The sequence below is a fragment of the Chiroxiphia lanceolata genome, chromosome 4 (genome assembly GCF_009829145.1).
Source record: "Chiroxiphia lanceolata isolate bChiLan1 chromosome 4, bChiLan1.pri, whole genome shotgun sequence".
In the NCBI taxonomy this organism is placed as follows: Eukaryota; Metazoa; Chordata; class Aves; order Passeriformes; family Pipridae; genus Chiroxiphia; species Chiroxiphia lanceolata.
The window spans coordinates 55530125-55556930 of record NC_045640.1 but is presented as its reverse complement, the minus strand read 5'-3'; the positions used below and the strand labels follow the sequence as shown (position 1 = coordinate 55556930).

The following is a 26806-nucleotide window of genomic DNA, read 5'->3' as shown; positions in this document are numbered from 1 at the left end:
TCTTAAGTATTTATTTGGCCAATATTGTGAAATGTAGTTGTTTCTAAGGGACAAGAGGCCCTAGAATAAATGTTGAACTAATAATAAAATAGAGATCCATTTAGTTTCCTTTTTTTCTCCAAAGACCATCATCAAATCTAGAATCAAGCAGCAGGGAAATTAGGCTTTTTTATTATTATTTTTTAATATTAGGCTTTTTTTTTAAGCAGACGGGCAAAAATGGCTTTCACACAAAGTACCTTGACCTTTTGTTGCTTTAGAGACTGAAAGTCTCCTTGGGCTTTTGGATTTAATAACAAAGTAGTGAAAGACTTTATTGTGTTTCTGGGGCTGAGAAAGAGCGTATGGAACTGAAATCATACACTTGGTTTTGCTGAAGTGTTTCATGTAGGTGATGTTTGGGGTTGATGGGGAGACAAGTTGGAACATTAGTTCTTTTCTGAGCCTGTTGAGTGGCCCAAGTCTGCCAGGGGAGGTACCTGTGCAGTCAGGAAGGGATTATCATGATGATTAATCACAGTTCTTCCTGGGCATACCACAGTTATTCGACTGGATTTCAACATCCTCTCTTATATTCTATTTCTAGTGTCATCAGCTTTCCTAGGAAAATAACTTGAGTTATATGTTTTAAATGTTCCTTTTTCTTTCCTCAGCTCTTCACTTGTCCTAATGTACTAGAGGAACTTACAGCAGATCCACTATTCCTTTTTGGTTGGTTGGCGTTTTTTTGTTTGGTTGCCTTGGTTTTGGGGTTTTTTCTTTTGCAAAATCTCTGTTTCACGTGTAACAGTTATTTGTCCTGAATTTCCCTTATCTGAAGAACCTGCATGTGGGTTACATATTTTGCAGCTCTTCCTTGTCCTTTGCTCAGACCACCTCAGTGTGGCTCATTTCCTGAGCCTCTTCATGGCAGAGACACATGTTGGAAACAATGTGCTAAGATGTAGATGCCTGCACTGAGAATTGGTGTTCCAGAGTTATTAAAACATCCCTTCTGACCTTTTGTAGTAAAAGGAATGTGGGATTGGATATTAAGATCCAGACATTGCTCCCCCACACTTCAGTCCTCTGTCTTCTACAGTGGCAGCTGACAGATATTTCAGAGTAAAGTATTTAGCACCTTCCATGCTCCTGACTGGTTGCCTGGGTTTTTACCAAAGCAGAAGATTTTTTGATAAAAACAGTGACTGTTTCCAGACTTGATCTGTCTCTTGAATGATGAGAGCTGATTATTTTAAACTTCATAGGCATAAATGTAAATATTTGAATTGTCAGGATAAGTGCCCCACTTTTTTAAATCCAGAAATACCTCACTGGTTTTGTCTCCCTGTATCACGATTCCCTTATGCTTCATTGCACACTGCATATGAACATTTCCCTTCTGTTTTCTCTAAGCAGGTAGTACTTGCTGTTAATTTCATCTAACCATCACTTGCATCTTGTGTCAAGGGAGACTTTTTTTTTTTGATAGCAAGCAGTGATAACCAGATTTTCTTTCTCCTCAATTACAAAAAAAAAAAAAAAAAAAAAAAAAGGGAAAAAGTGTGTACAATTAAGTGTTTGAAATACATGATGTAAATTACACCCCTAGAACTTGAAAATCCTTTTATTCTCTGGAGAGATACATTCTATTCAGTAGCTGTTGAAGGCTTCCTACTGTCCTACTATTTAGGGAATTAACATTTTTTCACTGGTTGGTTCAAAGTAGAAGAAAACTGTCTAATTAGTCATTCTCATTGTTCTCAAGAGAAACAACAGAGGGGAAAAAAACGGTAGCTAATGTTTTTCTTTTCCAGATGTAGAAATCTGTTTTGATAGTGAATGATGTTGTGGGACTGCTTAAACCAGCTAGGGTAAATCCAAACCAGCACTCCTAGTGATAAATATATGGGGTACTTTTAAAACACTTGGCAATGGAAGAAAACAAGCTGTATGCTTCATTAAATTGAAGAATCTGGGGAGAACTTGTGCAACTTCAAAAGTGGTATGGATCTTTTATAATAGCATTCCGTGAAGTTAGACTGTTTTCCCTTTCTGTAGAGTTGTCCTTTACCTGACTTGTAATTGGTAGGTAGTGTCTTTTATTTCACTAAGAAATATGTTTCTTTAATGATAACACAAGTAAAGATGTTCCTCCAGTTGTGTTATTTCACTTCAATTATTAGCTTGTTCATGTAGTAGTTGAATTGTGAATAAAGGACTGAAAAATGCAATCTCACTTCCATACAAATTTATTTCAGAAGTTATTCAGTGTATAACACCTTCTCAGTTACTAAATGTTCGTTTCTTAAAGAACCTGCTACAGGTAGTATAAAGTCAGCTGATTGTTTCCCTTGTTGTTGTTGATACCTTGTACAGTTTTTTCCATCATTCTGGGGAATTATCACACCAAGTGTGATAATGAACCTCTACCTACAACATGTACTTCATGTTTGTGTGCCATTGTAAAAATGTAGCAGATAGATGAGCAGATTTTCTTTATTGGTTTCTTTGTTGTGTGCCATGGCTTTTGTAAGGTTTTCAACACTCTCTCTCATAAAATCCTGATAGACAAGCTGTTGATGATTGAACTGGGTGAGCAGAGAATTGAGGTATATTGAAAACTGAATGGCTGGGCCCAGAGGGTAGAGAGCATGGAGTTAGCTTGCACACTCATGTCAGGAGTAATGAAATAGGCTGGGCCAGCTGATTATGTTGGTGGGTTTGCCAGACACCAGTTCAGATGATATAAAATTCTACTTTTTTTTTTTTTAATTTTCCTTACCAGTTCATGTGGGAAGGCTAAATTTTTAAAGTTCTTACTGGATGTTAAAAAGCCAGCTGGACATGTGAGAGGATTTGTGTTTAAAAGGGGTAATCCCTTAGTGTAATTGTTATTCTGAGGTTTGTGATATTTTGAGGATCAAAGAGATTTTGATTCGTGAAGAGTACAATATGTAGACATCATAAATGATATTTTCGGGGGTAATAGAAGCCACTTGTAGATAAAAAATTAAAGTGTAGAAAGGAATCTGGGTTTAAGAGTTGAGTTTGGAGTGAAAAATGCAGGCAATCTTAAGTAAAATAGTGCTCATCTCCATCAACATTAAAGTTGAGAGTCCACATTCAAACACATTCTCATAATTTTAATGGAAGTTATGAACAGATAATAAGAGCACCACTCCAGTAGGTGAAAATTACCTGCTGGTGTGCCATCGCTATTTCATGACATTTTTGTTAATTATACTGTCCCATAATGACTGAGACTGTGTACACAGAGACTTGAGATAAAAAGGAGGAATTGTAGTGGTTTTCAAAAGCGAGACCAAATAGTGCTTCTGTCTAGAATGGGAGGATAATAAATTCCATTAGCTCCAATCACTGGATGACCACTGGGTTTGTCTTCAGCTGTAAATTAGAAGATTATACAACTCCTATATAGCATTAATTATTAAACAAAAGCAATTTCACAGTTTTATTCATTTGTGAAATTTCTGTAAAGACTAGCTGTGTCATCTTTATTACTTTTGATTCCCTATTTTGTCTTTCTTTGTAACTGCTTTGATGGACAGTGGCTGATCTAGGGCAAACCCTACACTTTGATGCTTGTCATGAAACTTTTTACAAGTTCTAAAGTAATAATTTGATATTCAAGCAGTATCACAGGTCTTCTACAGAAAAATATGTATTTGCTTCATCCTTTATGCTCCCTTTTTTTATCAGTGTTTCTGATTAAAATTCAGGTCCTGAATGTCAGTATTGCCCTCTGAAAAGCCTATCTTTTTGCAATTCTTTGACTGTAAATAAAGAGACAAATAGACATAAATGTTTTTATTTGCACATATTCAGTCCCTGGTTGTAATGAGAAGATAGTGTTTTTTACATTGCTTGGTGCCTAGCAAATAGCACCTTGCTAGTAGATGGTCTGCTGGTTGCACATAACATAGTAGGATGAAAATCACCTGAAATTCCATTCTTTCTTATGATGTTTCTCAGGTTCATAATATTTTGCATTAGTTCTATCTTAATTTGTTATGCCTGAAGCTCTAATGTATATGCTACTTGCATACCTGTAGGCGATATAGCAAGTTCTCTTTGTGTATGACCATGTTTTGGAGATGTGTGTCTATGACAGTGACAAAGTTTCGAGTTGCGCTGGTTCCAAAGGTAAAAAATGGAGTTAAGGTTTCAATACCGGTCATCTTACGTGTCTTAGTCGCTTAGCACAGTGTGCACATTAATATTTAAAAATACAAGCATAAACAATGCTGGAGAACATCAGATGAGTTAAATGTAATTACATGCACTCTCAGAAAGGTTTTCTTCCTGACAGAAGCTGCCTGTATTCCTGCTGACCTTGTGCTGCTTGCTAAATGGTTCAGAATTGCTTGGAAAGCAAAAAAGATCTTTGCATTTTTTTGACCTTTGTAGAATTATCCAGCCCCAATCTGACCTGTTCCTTAAAATCTACTTTGTAGCTGCCTTGAAGCGCCATTTGCTGTTTCAGGGTGTTTGTTGGGCACGGAACACGTGTTCTTGATGTGTGCTGAGTTCATGGTGAAGGTGTAATTCGAGTGCTCAGAGTAAAACAACACCACAGTGGATCTTGACCCAGTCAGGGCAATATGGATGAAGTTTTACTCCAGTTTTACTGCTTTTGTAAGGAGAGCATAGGCTATGCAAACGGTATGTTGTCTGTGGGCAGTAAGGAGGCACATCATTGTGGAGGCTGAAAGGTAGGAAAGACTTCTGAACTAAGTTTTCCACTGATAAATAAATGCCATAGCTCAACAATCCCAGCTATACCAATCTTGCATAAATTTATGTACTTGTAAAATACGTTCTTTCTGGTGAATTGCTAAGAATTTGTCGCTATTCTTGTTTTACAGGCTATGTTATTGGATGTGTATGTGCATGTGTGCCCTCTGTAAAATAGTTCTGCATGTTATAAATTACCAGGTGACTCTCTGTTTAAAGATAGGTCACCACATATCTTCTCGTTTTTATATGATACCTTGTAGAAGCAGATATAATATAAGAAGCTGCTGTGCTTTGTTAAATATAACCAACTATTAATTCTAGCTTTTATAAATCTCAGAAAGGTATACCTTGGCTGTAAAGGAAACCCATAGCTTCAAAATCAGTAGGAGTGGTAACTGCTAAAACCTAAATTATAATGATGCAGTTTAGAGTTTAAAACATGTATAACCTGTGACACATATAGTTGTCTGTTTGGAGGTCATAAACTTTTGGGTATGCGTTTATTAGTCTTAATTGAGCCAGGTGCTCAGCTGAAATACATGATCATTCTTCAAGTTCTAAATATCAAGTTATAGCATTCAGCACGGCAACACATAGATTATTTTTATTAAAAGAAGAAAGCATCAGGTAGCACTTCTAGACCACTTGGATTTGGCCTTTTTGGAGTAAAGTGAGTAATAACAGAGACAAACATAAATCACTAATCAGATTTTCTCAAATCTATTTTCTAACAAAGTCTGAAATTTTTGAGTGTTGGAGGTTTGTCTGGAAACCATCCATTATTTCCACTCTCTTTTTCAGTCTGTGATGAAAAAAGACAAAGAAGTGGAACGTACTCTGATGTCATTTATGAAATATAAGTCCTTTTACGACTCAGGTACACCAATGAGTAGACTTACATCAGATCTTGTGCTAGATAAAACTTAGTGCATGATCAGTCAATGTCAAAAAAAAAAGTGTCAAGCAAGCACATTTAGGAAATGAGGAGAACAATGGCATTTTCATTGCAGGTGACCACAGTGAAGTCTGATTAATTATTTGCATTTGTATTTATCACAGTATGAATGGATTTATTTTTTTTTTCCCCTTTAAAGTGCAAACCAAGTTCACTCTTCAACACTGAGATCCTTTTTATCTTTGCAGTTTGCCGGGAAGACTCGTACCAGTCAATAGTCTCATGTGCTGCTGTAGTACTTACGCCTGTAGAGCCAACGGTGGATACAAGGAAAAAAGAACAGACGATAATGCCGGATGTGTCCAAACAGTGAGTTATTCAAATAACATTATCTTTTACAAGTGCAATTTAAATACCAGACCAGATTCCTTCACGTGGATATGCATATACACCTCCCTTCTCTTTCATCAGGGATTACATAGGTGTTTCCAAAAGTAGAAACTGGCCTGAGGCTAGGCTGCTACTTTTGTTCATTAACCTATATTTTTTCCAAGGCTTTTGGTAATATAGAGGGAATGGTCATTTATACTCTGAGAAACTGACTTTTTAACAGATGTAATAAGATGATTCTTTTTGTTTAAATAGTCCTTTCATTCTTGCAGATAGTTGATTTTTATAAAGAACATAATTCCTAAATGCTCAGCTCATCTGAGATATTTCAGTATTTTTCAGTGACTATTTTACCTCTGTGATACAAGATATGATTGCATCTTCAAAAACATAATTCTATTTAATTAATTAGAATTTCTATTTAATTAATTAGACTGTATTTTGATATCTTGCATTAGATGAGAATCATAACCGCAGTGTACACAGTAACATTTGCCTTGCAATACCAGGCAGGATGGTTGTTTCTTAATGATTGAGTCCTTGGAAAATAAAAATAATTTTCTTCTCATGAAAAGGAGGCAAATACAGTGGTAAGGCCTTACCACAACAAAAACTTGGAGTCTGTGCATTTTAAAGTGTGGAAGGTAATTAAAAACATGACAATGGATAATATGACATTTATGTTTAGTTTTCTACTTCTCTTGGTATATACAAATTTAGCTTTGAACTTGTCTATGAAGTCCTGGCTTGCATGCCTATTACTGTAAGAAAATGAAACAATCCTCTTATTACCACCCCCCCAAAAAAACCACCAAGAAACCCACACATCCGAAACACCACTGGAGGATTAGATAAGATGGGATGTGATCTTGTTACAGATCTGTGACTTAAGTCTGTCTTTGACCGTGGCATCTTTTTCAATCTGTTGATAAAGCCATTTCATCTACTCTTCGTGTACGTGAAATTTAACACAGTATGTTACCTATCATCTAGGTATTGTTGCAATGACTTAATGTTTGAAATAGTGTTAGCATCTAATTGTTTTAGTGGTTCAGTTGTGTGGCTCTCTGAATACCAAGGAGTTGGAAAGTTAATGAGCTGTGAAATACAGTGCTGAAACCCAGAGTAATTTTTGTGGTTAGTTCAAGCGGTATAGAACATTTTTGCCTTCTCTTCACTGAAAGGCAAACCTGCAGTGTTGTTTGATTGGGTTTTTCATCTACTGTCATAAGATTCAGCGCTTCATAATCCCTTATGAATTCAAAGTAGGAAACTCTGGTACCTGTTTAGCATGATTACACCTCCTAGACTTCTTTTTTCCTTTGCTTTATTGGTAATAACAAGTACATTAATCTGCTTAATCAGAAACAAGCTTGTGCTTAAACGTATTAAATGTATTTGAACTTCTCCATATGAAACTGCATCAGTGTATGAATGTTTCTGACAAGTATATTGGAAGTTTAACAGAACTGTCTCGCTGGAAAAAATTTGCAACTGGGATTCAGTAAATGTAGAAACTTTCAAAGTAATTGTAGGAATGCTTCAAAAAACTCTCAAGCACTATGAAACATCAGCATACTGTTCACATCCCTCATTTCATCCAGTGATTTCTACATGTAGATAATTTTCTCCATATCCAGCAAAACAGGTCCCAGTTCCTGTGTCTAAATAACCCAGTGTCATCTGTCCCCAATGCAAACATGCCCTTGGCATGTTTGAATTCCATTGACTTGAATGCAAAGTCCATGTATGACCTGATCTGCTTGTGTAGATTATAGTTATTGATAATCATAGTTGGAAACAACACCAGTGCTTTGATTTTTATGCTTATCTTTGTGCACCTGTATGGTTGTGACTTGCATGTCCAAAAATTGTGCATATGACAGAGGGCTGAGCAGTGGCCACCACTGAGGTCTTGAAGTTGCTTCTTTCAGGTCCTACAGGGACAGAGCATGTTTAGAATAACTAATGCTTTCTAAAGCTACGTAAGAAAGTGTGTAGTCCAAGCTAGATAAAATGCATGTTAATGATAATAAAATGTTAAGCAGTTATAAATAAACAAAAGTAATTGTATTGTAAGCCACAGTAAAATTATATCCAAGACCTTCAGGAAACAAGAAGCTGTGAAGCCTGGGTAGAGAAAAAAAAAAAAAAAGGCCTTTAATGCGACTTGTATAATATTTGATTAATGATGTTATTTTGTTTTAGAAAGAAACTGTTTAGTGGTTTTAAATAATGTACTGTATTTGCTGAATGTATTTTTTTTGTAAGCAGTAAATGGTGCCAGAAGTGGTAGCAGCAAAGCTTAACAATTCTTTGAAGTGTCAATGATTAGATGTTACAGGATTGCAGGAATAAAAGGCTAATTTTTTTTTGCCCTGTATTTTTTCTTGGAAGCTGAAACCATTTCATCAGGGAGCAATTTCTTAGTGATATGTAGGTAATTGCTAACTCATATGTGCTTGTGCACTGTGCAGAATCCATACCTCGGTTGTTCAACAGGAATGCATTTGGCAAGAGGAAAAGCACCCCTTGGTAGCTTTTGTCCTTCCACTCCAAAACAGACTCTTGAGGCAGAGAAATACACGGTCAGTGTGAGGTCGCGGGGAAAAGTAAGAAATGTGAGTTCTACCTGACTTTGCCTTCTGGGCCCTAAACTTTGTCTAGGATGTTGCATTAACTTTGTTATATTTTGTAGAAATACAAGATTTAAAAACCTCATGCTGTCTTAACAGTTCGAAGTTATTGAGGAGTCTTTGTGTTGCCATAGTGATAGATCAGTCAGTTGCTCTCCAAAGTGCCCAGGTGCTAAAACAATCTGAACATTTTGAACAGTGTATTCTGTTTGCATAGTCCTAATTTTAGTCCTTCCTATCTGAATTCTAATATAAATAAATCAGCTGCTGGCACAGAGCAATGACATGAGGAATCCTCACTTCCATTTCAAGTTCTTATGAAGAAACATGGAAAAGGAAGCATGGCCCAGGGAACTGTATGTTATGCTTTAAAGCAACTTAGCTTCAGCTTTACTGGGCTGAAAGGTCAGCTTTCAAGGAGCAGTGTGGAAAAAGATGTTTCTCAGACATGTGTCCCTGAGCAGACAATGTTCTGCTGCTGTATGATGTTCCTGTGTAAACACAGAAAATCACTCATGTGCTTCTAGTCCTTGAAAAAAGTATAGTGAAGTTCAGGTGCATAATTTTTAATTTATCAGATTTAAAGTTGAACTGGTACTTATATACTGAATTTGATTAGTTTCTTTGGATGTGACTGCCCTGCAGTTCAGAATAGTGATGGCAACATGTAACCCTCTGAGCTGACCAATTTAAAAGTGATTTGTGCATTTGTACTTCAGCTGCTGTCACAATTCTGATTTTGATTTTTATTTAAAAATATTATTTGCTGTTAAATTGTTTTTAGAGCTACAGGTCTTATGTCATAAAGCAGACACAGTAATTTGCCAACTGTTTTTCATGTCAGAAATATTTTCCTGAAATTTAGGGGAGATTTCTAGATGAAGATCCTAGAAAAATGATATGACAAGAGGTAATGATTTTAAACTAAAAGAGGGTAGATTCAGACTAAGTCTAAGGAAGAAGGCTTTTACGATGAGGATGGTGAAACAGTCGAACAGGTTGCCCAGAGAAATGGAGGCCCCATCCCTGGAAGCATTCAAGGGATGTTGGATGGAACTCTGAGCAAACTGATCTAGTTGAAGTTGTCCGTGCTCATTGCAGGGGAGTTGGACTAGATGGCCTTCAAAGGTCCCTTCTAACTTGAACTTGTTCTGGGATTTTATTCTATGATTCTCAATGCTACAGATCCTTTGGCAGTTCTTCAGATTCTTAAGATCAAGTCAGATTTTTTCTGGTAAACACATGAATGAGCCTATGTAGTGAGTCTTTTCCATATTCTGTCTGTGCTAAAGCTGTTTAACTCATACCGTGCAATTGTACTTAACCTGAGCAAGATTCTTACATGAGTTCAAATATATGAGAAGGCTTCTTGGAGTCACAGTGACTATCTGGGTGCTTACTGGTGTGAAACAGAGTGGTAAGTGGGAGAGTTATGGCTTTAATGCCATTCTGTACCTCACTGATTAGTACAGATACTAACCTGCGACTTTAGTACGGATGCAGATTGGTGTCTGGAAAGATTTTGGTGCATACATTGTATTTGTTAGCTGCAGTAAGCATATTCCAAATTTTAGGAGCTTTTTTTTCTCTCAGAGTTTCAAATTGTAGAAATATAATTGTTACATCAGAAGACTAGTAATCCTTTTTTTGACTCTTGCAGCCTTGCCTAATTCCTTTCAAAAGAAGTTCAAACCAAGCTGATTATATATTATTCTTCACTTATTCAGTTGCAGATTTTCTTTTCCTTTTTTTATCCTTCCCTCTAATTTTGTATTTTGTTAAATTTCAGGGAAGATTTTTTTCCCCTCTAAGCAACAGTGTTGTTATTTTATCTTTTTAATTTTTGATGCTCTTTAGCAGTACTGTGAAATATGGTCTCTCATGCAGCCAGGTTGTCAGGCAGTGGTACCCACTGCATGATTTGTGTCTGCTTTGACAGTCTTTTCAAAAAGGCATGTTTTAGTTACATGAAAAATGAATGCCTTTCAGACTTGTTTGGAAAACCTGATAAAAGATGATTGTACTGTTTCAGTTTTCTGGATAATTGGGAAGATACACTGTGTGTAACTCTTAGGGTAGTAGAGAGAGAATAGGGATGCCCAGTGTTGCCCTGAAATGACAGCATTTTGAAAATTGTGGTTTCAGCTGAATTGTAATTTACCTTCTACCATTATGTTTTAGTGATAGGTAATAGGTAGAGGAGGTGAAATTTATATCCATTTCTTTAAAGCAGATACTTTGAGTAAACATCGGCAATGTGCTTATGCTGTCTGTGGTCAAATCCATCATTAAAATATCTTCCTGGGCTAGTAGGAATCAAATATATATCCGCAGGGGCCAAATACATTCCCAGAATTGATCAACATGCTTGGATACTGAAGGTCCTCCTCGGGAAGCCAGCCAGACCTGAGTCTTCTGAGGGTGCAGGCCAGAACAGTGGGCCATGCTCCACACAGGACCCTGCAGCCCCCTTGCTTTGTGGTACTTTGTGGGTGAGTGTGTGGCTTTTTCTCTGTGTAGATTTAAGAGTGGCTATAACACATTAATGTAACTCACGATAGGAAGTGCACTGCTTCCTCCTCACACCTGTGGAAACTGCTTATGAGTGCTCCCTGTGTCTCAATGGACAGGACAGATGCAGGTATTACTGGTGAGGAGCATCATCTACTTCTCATGTGACAGGCCACCTGCAAAAGGTGGAAATCACAGCAGATGAGTTTGGGAAGGTAATTTCCACTGTAGAATAGGATTTTTGATTTGCTTTAGAGCCTAGGGAGAAGGTGAGTTTTGCGTAGGATATAGAAAATTCTTCAGAAGAAACATGGAATGAGCTTTTCTTTATAGTATGAGTTATTCTTTATAATAATTCTAAAGAAAAACTTTATTCTTTGATAAAGTTAGGCTTAATGAAACAAAGGTGGTTTATTTTTGTATCAGCAAAAAAAGCATTAAAAAAATCATATTAAGAGTATGTAACTGGCTATGAGTATGCAAAGAATTAATAAATACCCAAACATAATGAAGGTAAGAAGTGACAAATTAACTCTTTGTCTAAAAGAAGCTACTAAGATGTTACATTTGATTAAAAACTCAATTTTGATTATTCCAATTTCCTGTCCCTCTGCAATAAAACAGAGAAAGAACAAATCATAGCCCATGGCTATAACAATTCCATGTCTCCCTGTAAATCCTGTATTGCTTTGTGCACATAATGGGAAAATAAGTTATTTTGCTGTATTCATGTCTTCTTTGAAATGGGAAACTTTTCAGAAAACAATAAAAATACAGTATTTACACTTCATTTATTGTCTGCTCATCCCTAAACCTAACTTGTTGAAACTCCTACCTGACATTGCCTCTTCTCTAGGCTGCTCAAATTGGTAATCTCTTTGTGCTTGCTTTGAGGAAAAACAAAACAGTAAACCAGACACTGTTGTTTCTGCTTTTTTTTCCCCCTCTGTGTCTGGCCACTGCAAAAATGAAAATAATTTTGCAATTATAACATAAATAAATGTTGTACAAAGGAAGTACAATTGCAGTGCAAAGCAAATATGGAAGAAGCGTTATGTCTGGTTTTAGAATGGGAGCATCATCAGTTCTCATATTTCTTCTCAGTCACTGCAATCATCAATTTATGGGAGAGATTGACAGGAAAACAATCTACATGTGTATTTTAAATATCTTAGGCAATTGTTTGCAACCAAAGGATTAAGCAGTTCTGTGCAACCTAATTTGATCTTTAGTTGCAAATATTGAATAAGCTGATTTTTGAGATCCACTGACTAATTGTAATTACAGCACTCAATATTTTCAATATTTTGTAGTTCAACTCCTGTCTTTTTCTGTGTGGTGGCCAATAATGCAGGAGGCAGAGGAATAAGGACAATTGTCCTATGGAGGGAAGGGGTTACATAGACTTTTTCTATAGCCCTGCCAAGAAAGCTCTGATGCTTTGCATATGTACTCATCTTTTAGAAAGCTTCCTCTTTTCCTCTGAGAAGAGACTTGGTTTCTAATGGACAATTGACCGTGAGTGTTTCAGTCATTTTGCTTAAAGTATTACTGATGTGACTGAACTCTGCTTGATGAAAAGATGTAGGGATGGAATGTTGAGTAAGGTGTTTGATCACAGTGTGGAAGATCAAGAACACTAAGGAATTTTCTAGTTGAGATAATTGTAACTTTAAGATGAATTCATTATATCATTGTGTAGCTAGTTTTTATTAATAAAAGAAAATTCAGGAAATCAAAACGTGTAGGGGTAACACAACTTGGCTGAAAAGTGATGTTTCTGAGCACTAAATGGTGAAAATTTGTATAGAACTCAGAGAGGCAAAATAGTTACTGTAATTTACATTGGCAGAGAGCGTGACCAAAGCTGACTTAAAGCATTGGACTGCACAAACAAAGGACAATCCAGTTATAGTAATCTGGAATACAAATTTCCCCTGCAGTGGATAACATAACTGTATCAACAACTACAGTATCTTAAGTAGATCTGAAGTCGTTATAAGAAAAATATTGTCACCAAATCACAGTGACATTTAGAAAATGGCTTTGATTCAGCCTGAAGCAAGAATAAAAGATCACATTGTTCCATTCACATCTGTAAAATTAGATACCTTTATGATACCATAATGTCGTTCTGGTTTTGGACATCACCCTAAGATGAATGTCCTTTAGAGTAAGATTATCCATTTATTTATCAGACCTGAGAAAATTTTTTAATTCCTACATTAGTTTTAAGTCTATGCATTCTCATGCAACCATCTTTTCTTTATTCTCTGTGAATCATCACGGTCTCTACTGGACACTTCTGCAATAGAGGAAGCTTTAGTCATCTGATTTGCTTGTCCTTCATGCCCACACATTTCCCCAAAATAAATACATCAAGATCAGTAATTTTGAACTATGTAGTTAGAGATCTTATTTGAAAATATGCCAGTTGTTACCCAAATATATTTATATATGTATATATCTATGTTTATCTATCTGTAAAAAAGGCAGGGGCTTAAAGATGCACTTGATTCAAGAGTGGAAATTTTATCCTGTGTGTACTGTCGTGTCTGGAAGTGTCTGCTTTATTTACATTACTGAGAAGTATGAATCAGATCACCAATATCAACTTAATCTCAAAGTGACAACCTCATACTTGGCAAGCAAGAACTCCTCTAAACTGATGGCCTTGAGTAATCATTGCAAAATATTCTTGGCATATATGTCATAATTATAACAAGGAGCCGTAAGACAATTTTGAATTTTAATTTTGTGCTGGGATTTTTTTGTGTGTGATAAAATAGAAATTATTACATATATCAATACTCCTTAACGTCTGGAGCAATTTTGAAAGATGATGTAGTTGAAGTAAATAAAATCTTACCTGGTTCCTTGGAAAGGATGGTTACTATAGGCATTGCAGGCAGGGATGGTTGAGACAGGCTTAGGCAATTGAACATCAAATATTTTATCTAGAGATCTACATCTGAAGAGCTGCTGTTCTAAATTGAAGCGTTAGTCACTTAAAGTGTTTGTTATTCTAATAAAATCACAGTGTTTTCCATTATCCTATATGGCAGCTGCCTAATCCCTGAAGAGCACACCCATTGTCTGCTGGTATGACTGTACAGAACCACTCAGGCATATAATGTCTTTCTGAGGTAGGGTTGCATTGGGCATGTGGAAGATGACTCACTCATTTACTTCATATTTAAAAGGAAAAACAAGTTCCCTGGGGAATCCAACCTAAATTCATGTCCAGTTTAGACCCTCAGAACAAGCACTGTTACTCCCTCAGTTAAACGTTTTAAAGGAGATCTGGAGTTTTTATTTAACAAATACTTATTCAAGGGGTTGAAAGAACTTGATTTTGGGGCAGCACAAAGAGTCCTCAGAGATTTGGAAGAAAGCCCTTTTAACTCAAATGGGGAGAACGAGAGAAGCACCAGCCATGCCCATTGACCCTTTTCTTCTTGCATGTCTGAAATCTTGAAAGTGTACAGAAGTTATTTTGCTGTAAAATCGGGGCAAAAAATATTTGTCAAACCTCTTTGACTCAAACTTTCAAAAAATTTAATGCAAGTGCTTAGTCTTAGGAACCACTGTAGAAACAGAATTATACTGTCTGGTATGTCAAAGCATAGGCTGTTGCTAAACTGTAACTGAAGTTCTGTTTGACAGACAGCCAGTGGTTGTATTTTTCCATCTCACAAGGAAATTAAGGCAGGTTAGGATCTCTCTGCTACCTTCGTGCTGCAGAAACGACAGTCTGAGGTAGTATTGTCTAAATACTGAAGAGATGGGGATGGGGTGGAGGGGAGAAAGGGACCAGGGGATCGATTTTTTTTTTTTTTTTTTTCTAATTTAGAAGTCTGTGGCATGTGTATTAAACTACAGCCTCAATTCTAACAAATTAGATTTCAAAGCATAATTGCAGCATCAAATATAAAAATTAATCAACTATGTTATTACTTGTGAACAATTAAAGCATCATAAAATGAAAAAATATGAAGGAAATATGCTTGTACATGTAGTGCCAGGATTGTAAAGTGCTTAATTTGGTTAGAAAAATGTATTGTAGATTAAAACTAGAAAAACAGATCAAGTACATAGCAGATAGGTATTTGTTTCACTTTCACAGTAATTTAATATCTCTGAAGCATAACAAAGAACAGCATTTATTAGTGATTTCTTTCTGTCATGGGAAGGGGGGGAAAGGAGGGGTGTCAGGGAAAAACTAGGTAGATTTGCAGTTATGACTGCATGGTACAGCTATTGGGCTATGCTGTACTGTTTTATAGGTCTTTGTACACTTCCAGTGAAAACATTTATCAGATGTTCTCTTGAATAAGATTGGCGAAAAATAATAGTGTTGTTGTTGTGATGTTACTGGCTTTATTGAGGGGTTTTCTAAATCATGTATTTTGCAGAACATTCCTAAAACCCATTATCTCGTGCAGTGGCTGTGTTGGAGTTAACTTTGTTAGAAAATGTACTACTCTTGAGTTGTATTATTATGATCTAAATAGGAATATCACTGGAGCAAATTTAAGTTCGATCAACATACTGCTTAAAAATATCTAAAGTTCTTCATAGTGCTTCAAGATGAGATATTACCTGCATCCTAGAGGAAATGAATTATGAGAAAAAATATATATATATAAATATATATATATATATATACCTGCATACTATGTTTCACATACTGTCAGGGGAATTCAGTTTTTAATTTGCCAAACTAGATGTGGAGAGATACTCCAGAAGTATTCATAATCTAAATATTAGTATTTCTAAAAGGAAGATTTGGTCTGTTTTGCAGAATAAAAAAGAGATATTAGAGAAGGACAGAAATAATTTTAAGAACAAGCTCCTTATCCCCACCTCTAGGTACAGTTTGTTTTGTTCGTACTTATTTTTTCCTTGAGATATCAAAGAAATAAAGGCAATATCCCTTATTCTCTTCTATGTGCATTTTCAATGTATCTGTGAATAGCCCCGGGAGCAGGGATTTTAGTAACTTATCAAAATGAGTATTGAATACATTATTTTCATTTACATGGATTTAGTGATAGTGGAGGTGGAAGGCTATAGCTGAAAGGGTGAAATGGTACTATTACTCTTTTTTTTTTTTTCTCTTCCCCCTTCTGGCTTTTCCCAGTCAATACACTTGCTATGGTAGCCACCATATGGGATATATAAAACACCTACAGCTTAAAAAAAAAACAGCCCTGAAAAGCAAAATGGGAAATGGGGATGTAGGAAGCAGAGGAGATGAAAGTGAAAGGACTCTGCGTCATCACGCTAGGACAACATGCAGCATCGGTAAGGTTGGATTAAGACTAAATTTGCAATTATATTGCAGTAAAGTTAAGCTGTAAAGACAAAATACTGTAACAAGTAGCAGTTAATTTAAAAGAGCTGAATGCTGCAAAACCTATCCCTACAGTTATGAAGTGAGTACAAATAAAAATTCTTCCTGCAGTGCTCCAGGAACAGGATTAATCTCTGTTACACTGATATCAACTGGCCCAGCTGCCTTTTATCAGTAGTAGGTGCAGTAACCACCATGTAAAAAGTTCACTGATGTTTGTGAGGGGAGAATATTTTTTGGTTTTCTTTTCCTGTGCTGAACCTCTAAGTATTTCATGTTCTTCCAGGTTCATTTACTAGGTCTTTGTGGATACAGTAGGATTTCATTCCAATTGTTTTGATTACAAGTTGTTTTGGTTATTTTAATCCTCTCTTTATCATTACATAATGGAGTAGTATGTAGCTTTTGTTGCCCATAAAAGATATTTGCTGCCGCTACATTGATTAAATGCACAACAGCATGTATTGCAAATATTCCCACCTAATAATAATAATCCAGAGTTAGAGCTTCCATCGCAGCAGCCCACAACATCAGCTTGTGTACAGCTCTAATAAACGTCTCCAAAAAATAGAAGCAGGGAAAGAAAAAGACGCCAGTACTTGCATAGTAAGTGTGAGGTGGCTTTTGCAGGAGCAAGGACTTATACATCAAAATATGACAGGCTACAACCCCTTTTTCCTCCCAGATCAGCTGTTTTGTATGTTCAGTGAAGCTCACAGATCCTAAGAAGATTCCTGTGATGAGCAAGACAAGCAGGAAGAGGGAAATATAGATAGGAGATTATTAGGAGTGAGCTATTGGGAAAAATCAAGGGAAGCACAGGCAGGGAAAAAAGAGGGGTAGCTTTGAGGTAAGCATTCCCATGTTTTAATCAGTCATGCTTATAAACTATACTCTTGGTAAAACTCTTTATCTATCTCTTTTTTTGTTTGTTTATACAGAAAGCCTATAGGGTATTCATCCAGAGGTGTGATAATGTTCATCTAATTGTTGTAATTACCTACTGTGCCATCCCGAGCCTTTTATTCAAATTTTTAAATATTGATTTTTTCAGGAACCAAGTACCTTTTTATTATGTCCTTTTGTATAGTCAACATCTTCATATACAATTTTATCACGTGCCCATGTTGCTACTTTAGAAGATACTGAGTTGAAAAGGACTCATCTCTCCTGGCAGCAGTAGGTGCAGAAGTGACAGAGACATCAAATAAGAGCTACAAACCAACCTGGAATAAACGTTATGGGAACCAAGAATGAAAAATATTCTTTTACTTTAAAATACGCTTCTTGTAGTTTTGATTGCATCGACTGGAAAGGTCTCATGCATGCAGTTTAAAGGCAGGGCAGGAAAAACGGAGGTCCTTTTTGACAGATTAACTAAGTGGTAAGGTGATGCCAAGTTATTTTGTCCTACAACAGCCCCCAATCAATGGGGCTGTATTTTTGTAATCCCTTTTAAATCTTAATCTAATGTTGCATTCTTATTTTTCTATTCCTTATCTGGACCTTTGTAAATAGAAATGATTGATATTCTTGACTGGAAAAATGTAAATGTTCTAGATGAACATTTTCAGATATATGGTCTAGATAACCATTGCTAAACTTGATTTTTTATTGTCAATTCCGACGAAGTGTGTTACAGCACTCCAAAATAGGTAAATAAAAACCTCCTTATTTTCTTGTCCAAGGAACAGTGCACTCTATTTGAGATAACTTGTGGAGGAACTAGAAAATAACATTTATGGGTCAATGAGAAAGCACAAGTGTTCAGAAGTAGGATTACCTATTACTTTCTAAATCCTGTGCTGCTGATGTGGGAACAAATATACATAGAAATAGCGTACAGAATACATTTTACTTTGATAGCAGATGGACTTGAAATGGAATAATGCAAGTAAGGTGTGTAATAAATACTATTTGCAGTTGTTTTCAAGTTCTCTAATCTTCAGTTGTTCTGCAGATTAAAATTACACTGTGCCATTAAAATGAGAGATTAAATACTGTGCTGCAACAAATCAGATTATTTAAGAAAATTTAAGAAAGAAAATCATAATTTTTCATTTATTGTTCCAGAAGTTCTTTTTTTTTGAAGATGTCCCCTAAAACTGGGAATACATTCAGAGGGCTTGGAATTTAGTCCAGGTCTGTTACAGGAATGAATCATAAAGCTGAGAAGTTCAGAAAGGAGTCATATCCCCGTACAGGTATGAGCTCTAGCAAGGATTGTTTATCCTCATATTTAAAACTGAAGTTACTAAAATTCACCTGTTCAAAATAATATTTAATGCTTCCAGCACTGTGCTATCTACGTTCTACTTCCTGAATTATTTTATTACTGTGATACTACATACTAAAATGCAGTAAAGGCTTTACATTTCAAATTATTGAAAGCAACCTGAATTTATAATAAATGCCTGATAGACTTCAGGGAATCTATAATTTAGGTGACAACAGAACGCACTGATTCCAGCTACAATAACATTATATTTGAAAAGACAACAATTAAATACAAAGAATGGCTTTGGTTACTATGGGAACAGTTAAAGAGTTTTCAGCATTGCGAGCCACTGTGTGTATACAAGAGAAATTCTGTTCTTCTGAGTCAAAGAAGCTATGAAAGCTTTCCTAGAAAAAAGACTAAATAATATGAAATATTTTAAACAGAAGCTTTTAAATACCTCTATGCAATATGTCGATGTTTTTGTGTCCTCTCTTCCTGCTTTACCCCTATTTTTCTGCCACTAGTTTTTGGAGTTAGAGTTTTTTGAATTGTGTAGCAAAAAGCACATTGCAAAGAGGATTAACGAATGAAAGAGCGATGCAGATGAGTTATTTTATTTCTGGGGCTATTTACAAGAGATCTAATCCTATCCTATAAATCTTACTTAGATGAAGTCATCTGTAGTGTAGATTCACACTTCCTTTCACATACTTTTCTCTTTATTCTCTTAACCTGGAAATGATGAATGCACAAGTAAGAGGAGAAAAAGTAGGGAAAATTATTGAGTCTGTATTTCACTACAGCTTAAGTGCTTTCAAATAGGGTGCACAGTCACGTTATGTATGCAGTATTTAATATTGCTAAACCAGGTGTTAACGTCATTATTTTTATTAGTTTTTGACTCTAAACTTTATCATCAATACCTCAATTTTTATATTTGTAAAAAAAAAAAAAAGAGTGTCAGGTGGGTACTACTTACAGCATCAACTTTACAGTGGACCAGATTTTAAAAGTATTTAAACAACTTTTATACTTGATCTAAATCGGAGGTTTTGTTTATCTGTTGAGGAAACTTTAAAAGCTTTGTCAGGAACGATCAGTCCTGTATGGAAACTGGCATAGTCTGCAAGACTTCACATCATCTGAAATGTGGTCCCTTGAAGTAAAAGAAACTGTAGTTGAAGTACTTTCATGATATGACAATGAATTTAAAAAGGAGAATGTTCTTTGATTTCTTTTAAAAGAAATAAACTGTCTGGAAAGTATATTATCAGCTGTTATTTAAATACATATTAAACAATACTGTGCTATTTCTGTGTATCTTTCAAACTCCAGATACAGGAATGTGCTGATGTTGAACTACAAACCAGCAGTTAAGTAAACTCTCTAAATATGTCATGTAATTTTCTGTGCTTACTTGTGAAGTGAGAATGCCCACCTCGTGATGCTAAGTACTCTACAGCTTTTTTATTTTTAATATTGAAGCAAGAGTACTATATATTGAGGAAAAACATGCTTAGGGGCACTAAGGATACATACTGAAAAGTCTCAACTCTGTTGGTTGATTATGAGATTATTATTTTAGATTCATATATATATATATATATGAATATATATATATATATGAGATTGCTAAGCAGTGTTTTTCATAGTTGTATATGAGAAAAAACACTCTGTTGGTAAGGGAAATATTTCTGTAATCTTATTGAGAGACCTGAGACTAACAGTTGTGTGTGCAATCAAGAGTGAGGGGAAAGTCTCTAGACTTAGACTAGTTTTTGCCTTATATGCCTGTGTATGTAGGTCTGGCTTTCTTACAAGTCACCATTAAAAAGCAAGGAAGTGTTTTCTGTCCTGCAACCAGAGTGTTATAAACCAAAATTTTCTGGATTCTGCATTTTTGGGAAAGGAAAACACATCTCTTAGCAATTAATTTTCATTCACCCACATTCATTTGTTTAGATCATTTAATAACCTCTAACTTTAAATGGTTGTCAGGAACAAGGGAATACAAAACTAGTGGGGGGAGATAGTGCTGGGTAGCTCAGTGGCCTTCTCAACTTCCAAGATATTCATTGGCCTTTACATCCTCCTCCATGGAGAAGGAGGCTAACGAGTTGTGTTACAGATGGTTTTGTGCTGATCTCTGTTAGTTTTCCTCTGTGAAATTCCCACTGAGCACTACTGCAGAGGCCATACGCTCCAAATGTATAGCTGCCATGACTGCTATGTGCTGCTTCATTACCATCCTGAACCTTTTCAAAACTGTGTTGAAAAGCTGATTAAATTACTTTTAATGAGGATTGAGACAAATCTGTTGTGCTGCCTGCAGAGAAATTGCTACCAGAACTGAAATGAGTTTAGTGCTCAGCATTATCTGTTTGAAATACTTCCTCACATGAGCCCTGTTTCCCAGTGTCTAACCTGGTAGTACCAGTGATAGTCAGGGGAAAGAGCAGTGAGAACAGGCACTGCTCAGCCTGTGCCACAGTTTGTGGCTGGGAGGAACGGGCATGGATAGGCCTCCTCCAGCAGGAGAATACCTTTTGTATCACTGACAGAAGACAAGGGCTGTTTTTCTTCACCTGTTGACAGCTGCTTCAGAGATGACCTCAGAGCATGTCAGAAAAAGTAATAAAAGACAGAAAGCCTGGCTTTAGACAAGAATAGATAGATTTTTATAGATTGCTTTCCTCACTTGGATGGGAGAAAGCTAACTCATGCCTAGACATTGCTAAGGCTTCAGAAGTGATGTTACGGGTACCTTGGTGATTTTGGGCAGTCAATATATCATAAAATAATAAATTTCTTTTTGATGAAGTAAAAGCAGCCTTGCATCTTTTAATCTTACAGGTGGCATTGGCCTGATTTGCCACATTTACCTGTTTTCTTAAATGGCCTTTGCAAAGTTAGTAAAATGCAAAATGGATCTTTCAGAAAGCCCTGTTTTTGCTAGCAATGGCTATGGAGAAAGCATACTTTTGTGGAAAGTCTGGTGGAGTCATTCTTATGGGACCAGATAATTAATTAATTTTTTTTAATCTTGTCTTAAAAATAGGTATTTGTGATTTTCCTACACATCCTTTAGTGATCGTTTTCTATGCTGCAGTTTGCTTAAAGTGAGGTGAAGGAAGCAGTGTTCCTTAATTCTGAATCGATCTTCTCTAGGCTCTGGATATTTTCTAAAATATTTTCCAAATATGGCCTCCTTGTTATTTATAATGAAATAAAGTCAGTGGTAAATAGTAAAAAATAAGAGCAGATATTATAAATGAGTTTACTTAATAATACATCACGCTGCCCTGTGATCATCATCATCTTCATCTGCTTTTGGAGGCAGTAAAAATTTCAAATCTGTTAGGGAATATGTATAGGCAATGTATTTTTGGGGGTCTTTATATGACCACCTGGAGACACACCATCTATAATGCTGCTGCTTCCTTTGAGAACGCACGCAGGATCACTATTGAGAATACAATGCAGAAAGAATCGTGTCTTGCAGAATATACCACCTAAGGAGTCTTTCTGCTGTACCTTTTGCAATTGGATATGTCTATCTCGTATTGGCCTCATTAGCCACCAGCGTGCTTGTAACAAACGTGGATAGAGCCTTTCCCAAATCTTCATTCGTGAAGCCCAACCATGATGATATGACCATATGTGAGGTTCATAAGGATGAGTTCTGTTGCCTGTTTTCTCTTTATATCAGTGTAAAACCAGAATAATGACACAGGCTTAGTGAACTCCTGGTTATGCAGGAGTTCACTAATTTTATCAACTTGTTTGCTGCATTTTTGTTGGGGTGAATGGGGAGAAATACTTCACACGAAATGAGATGCCTGTGCTGTCTGCACGGGATTCATGTGTACCTTGCCAGTAAGTCAGGCTGTCCAAGGCACTTCTATTGCTTATCCTCAGAGATGTCTTGTCTCATAACAGAAAGCTGCACAGATATTTCTTGAATTAATATATGCAACTATGCCTGTAGATGTCAGTGGTTCAATACACGTATGCCATGACACACAATGTTCAATACACACAATGTTCAATACACACAATGCCATGACAAGAAATGTAAATTATGAGCAACCTCCCTTGGACTCTAGAAACAACAGTTATCTTAGAACTTTCTCGTTCACTTGTTTTACTAAAAACTTGAGTATTTTAGCTTGAATGGAATGCTACCTAAAGTGATTGGAGTATGCCTGCATAATGACATACTCTCAACTAACTATCTGGAAATAATAGCAGATTAATTATTTTTAACAGGGTTTTTTTTTTGCTTGATACAGTTGATCAGTGTAGAAAATGGTTTTATTGAGTATGGTCTAGATTTTTTTTTAATATTTTTGTTGTAACCCTGTTTCTATAGATTCTGTAGGAAAGAGCTTGATGGTTTATTTCTGTTATACTGATTAATGTATCATGTAGACATTCTTCATTGCTGATGGTGAACGGACGAACAAATGCTAATCTTTCTTCAAGCACAATTTTTTTACAAGAAGATTTAGCAGTTGATCCTTTTGATATAGCTAATGTGTTTTGTGAGACATCTAATCTCGAATCTGTGCTTGCTTACGTTAGGACATTCTTTTCTAACAATGTTATGTATTTTGTGCCTGTTGCTGAAAAAATGCGCTTCAGCCCTGTCTATCTTATGAATGCTGATGAGCAAAAAACAGGTTTGCTGTCTTGATTTCTGCTCCTTAGGTTTCTTGGGGTTATGAATCCCATTGTATATTGATGACACAGGGATAAAGTTGTTCTCTCAAGCACACCTATGAAAAATTCATGTCTGTTCTAAAGATCTGTCACTTTGGATGCATATTGGTTGCTATGTGAGCACATCACATCATGTATTGGTCAAAGGCTGTATTTTTTAAAATTCAGCTCAGAATGGCTATATCCGTCTGCCAAAGCAAAAATAAAGAAAAACCTTGGGTCAGCCAAAATTTGTAGGGAAACTTTGATTGAAGAACATGCCTATCCTGAGGTTGCTAATTCCTCCAGATAGTGATGAATTAAGGTAGTTAAAAGCAGGAACTTTAAACCACGAGTTATATAGTTAGATAAATATAAATGTGCCAGCTGTTATACTGTCTTCAAAAGACTAATTACAATCTCCCTTTTCATATATTAATCCAAATACAGTGGTAAAGCAGTTGAATGGTTGAGATTCGCTTTGTAAACTTTAATTTCATAACATTAAAAGGTCTCTCTGTTTAATGATAAAATGCCGGATGCTGCATTGTGCTGAATGTTTTTGCCCAGTAATTTGTACTGGCCAAGAGTAGTGCTGCTTCTCTAAATTAAAAAAGACTAGTAGGGAACAGGTGTCCTTATATATATGTGTGCTTGTGAAATGGGGGCCTTTAGCTTGTATGAATAGTACCTTTTGAAATAAAGTAGCTATTGGTTTTTTACTCTCTTCATGGAAATAGAGGATTTGGGGTTTTGTTTGTTTGTTTGTTTTGCTGGGTTTTTTTCTAAAATACATTGGTTATGTGCATTAGAACATTATAAAGTCAACGAAGTTCATGAAAGCCAATTCATATGCATGCTTTAGTGCTCAAATCCCCCACTGAAAGAAGTAAATACAGAAGATTTGAAAATTCTCTTCTGTATTACTTGCATGTCTGAAAGTCCTAGATTCTGATGTATTGAGTTTTGCAGAAAATATAACTTACCATAAATGCACTTTTATCTGAAGTTTGAAAGTGTCATAATGAAGTTAATGTATGTTAAAAATTCAACTACAGTACTATGAAGATCTGCATAGTTATTATAATTTAAGCAAATGAAAGTCCATTGAAATTTAAGCCTGTGCATGAATCTTTGTGGCAAGCTTGTGCTGTTTTATCCAGTGTTCTTTCATTCAGTAAAGTAGCTGGGACGATACATGTCTGTGAAATGTAAATATAAGTACATTTGCGTGGCAATATTTAAAGAACTTTAGGAAAATAAGTACTGAAACACAGAAATTAAAGATAAAAGCATTCTTATTTCCAACAGAACTAGCCATAAATTTTTAACTGTGGGAAGATACAAAGGACAAAACTGTAATTCAAACAGATGAATGTTGTGTCCTTTCAAAGAGTGGACGCTCTTATCATTTTTAATAATTTAAATTATTTCTTTCTTTTGAGGTGAAGATTGTAGCGTGATAAAATCTCTTGTACCATTTTAACCATTAAAAAGGAATTTGGAGATCTCTTACCTTTTCTGTCCTTCATTACACTGAACATTTAAAATTCACTTTTGATATTAATCATACTTAGAAATCCATTTGCTACCCGTAGTGATTTCAGTAAGGAAGACTCAAATCTTTCAGGGTAATGAAGTTCTGAATAAGTATTAGTTATTAGATACTTAAGATCTTACTTTTTCCAGATGGGAATGCTTAATCTGGATCTTAACCACTTCTGGTGGGTAAAGATTCCAAATCACATTCCGAAAAAGTTATTCTCAATAGTCCAGTTGAATCAGGTAGTAGCTCTACACCTTGTACAGAAGCTTTCCCAGACAAGTCACCTTCTGCCAGCTCCAAACCTTATTCACTGTGATTTGGCACTGCACTGGAACCTTCCATCAGTAAGGGAGGTTTAACCTGCAGTCTTAAAACCTATCAGAGCATTTAGGGAAAGATTTCTACATAGTTGCAGTTTTCTTGAACTGAAGTTGAAAACTGACAGCAGTTTTCTGACTTCGTGCAGCATCTACTTGTGCCATAGTTATTCTCAGCTATGGATCATAAAAAGTAAGGTTCATGCCTGCCTTATTTCACCATGTTCCTAATCTCAGGGTGGGGCTGGGATGACCACTCATCTGCTTACTTCAGCATCACTTGGGAGCAGAAACCTAAAGCAGACAACTGAGGGAGAAGAGTGAATGTCCAGAGAGGGGGAATGAGGAAGAAACTTACAAAAGTGTAATTGCTATCAATAGAATGAAAGTGTTGTTTTTTTGTTTGTTTGTTTGTTTTTTTGGTTTTTTTTTGTTTTTTTTTTGTTTGTTTTTTTTTTGTTTTGTTTTGTTTTTTTTGTTTGTTTTTTTTTTGTTTGTTTGTTTTTGGTTTTTTTTTGTTGTTGTTGTTGTTGTTGTTGTTGTTTTGTTGTTTTTTTTTTTAATGGCAAGTCTGCTTCTTGGAACTTTTCTTGGGACTTTTTGCCCTCATAGTCCTAATACCTAGCCAAGCACTATGTAGCTGATTTACAGATTTATAGCTCCGAGTTCCAAGGAGATGCTTTGGTCAGGACATGGTGGTTTAAGTCAGTTGACAGGTTTCAGGCTAAAAGGTGTAGCACAAGTTTTTGTTTACAGTATTTACTGTTCCCAAACATTTATTTTCATGGATTTTGAGGTGCTGAAAAATGATGTAGAAAATTTAACATGATACAGTAGATTTTAGCACAAGTGGGATTTTTGTAAAAGCCCATCCCTATCAAAATCAGCACCCTTGAATAACAAAACAGAATAACCAATAGAGTCCACGGCTCTTCACATCTTTTCTTTATGTTTGTTATGTAAAATTAATCCTTCTGTGACAATCATTAAAACAAACATCCACTCATTAGGAACAACCATTAAAATTAATCTTAACTATGAACAAATCTCAATACTCATTAAAATAGATGTCAGCTCATTAGGAATTTTAGTATACAGGTTGAAAACAGAAGACGAGAACATTTGTAAAAAGGAAAATCAGGTGTCAAGGCCTTTTCTGCATCTCTTACTTTCTCACCAGTGAAGGGCATGGGAGTGCAGAAGGAGTTGGAAGGAGATAGAGCTGACCCCAGCTGACCAGGGGGATATCCCAGACCATATGTTGTCCTGCTCAGTATATAAAGCTGGGGGAGGAAGGAGGAATGTTTGGAATGATGGCATTTGTCTTCCCAAGTGGCTGTTGCGCATGATGGAGCCCTGCTTTCTTGAGGATGCCTGAACACCTGCCTGCCCATGGGAAGCAGTGAATTAATTTCTTGCTTTGCTTTGTTTGAATGCACAGCTTTTGCTTTACTTATTAATAAAATGTCTTTATCGCAACCCACGAGTTTCTA

The 26806-nt window shown here is 36.0% G+C and overlaps 1 protein-coding gene across 1 annotated transcript in view; it reads left to right on the top strand.

Moving 5' to 3' along the window:
- CCSER1 (coiled-coil serine rich protein 1) overlaps window positions 1-26806 on the top strand; it is a 641015-nt gene that overhangs the window by 161900 nt on the left and 452309 nt on the right. The window contains exon 5 of the mRNA XM_032686628.1: window positions 5884-6004. Coding sequence (XP_032542519.1) covers window positions 5884-6004 — 121 coding nt within the window. The remainder of the gene's footprint in view (window positions 1-5883; window positions 6005-26806) is intronic.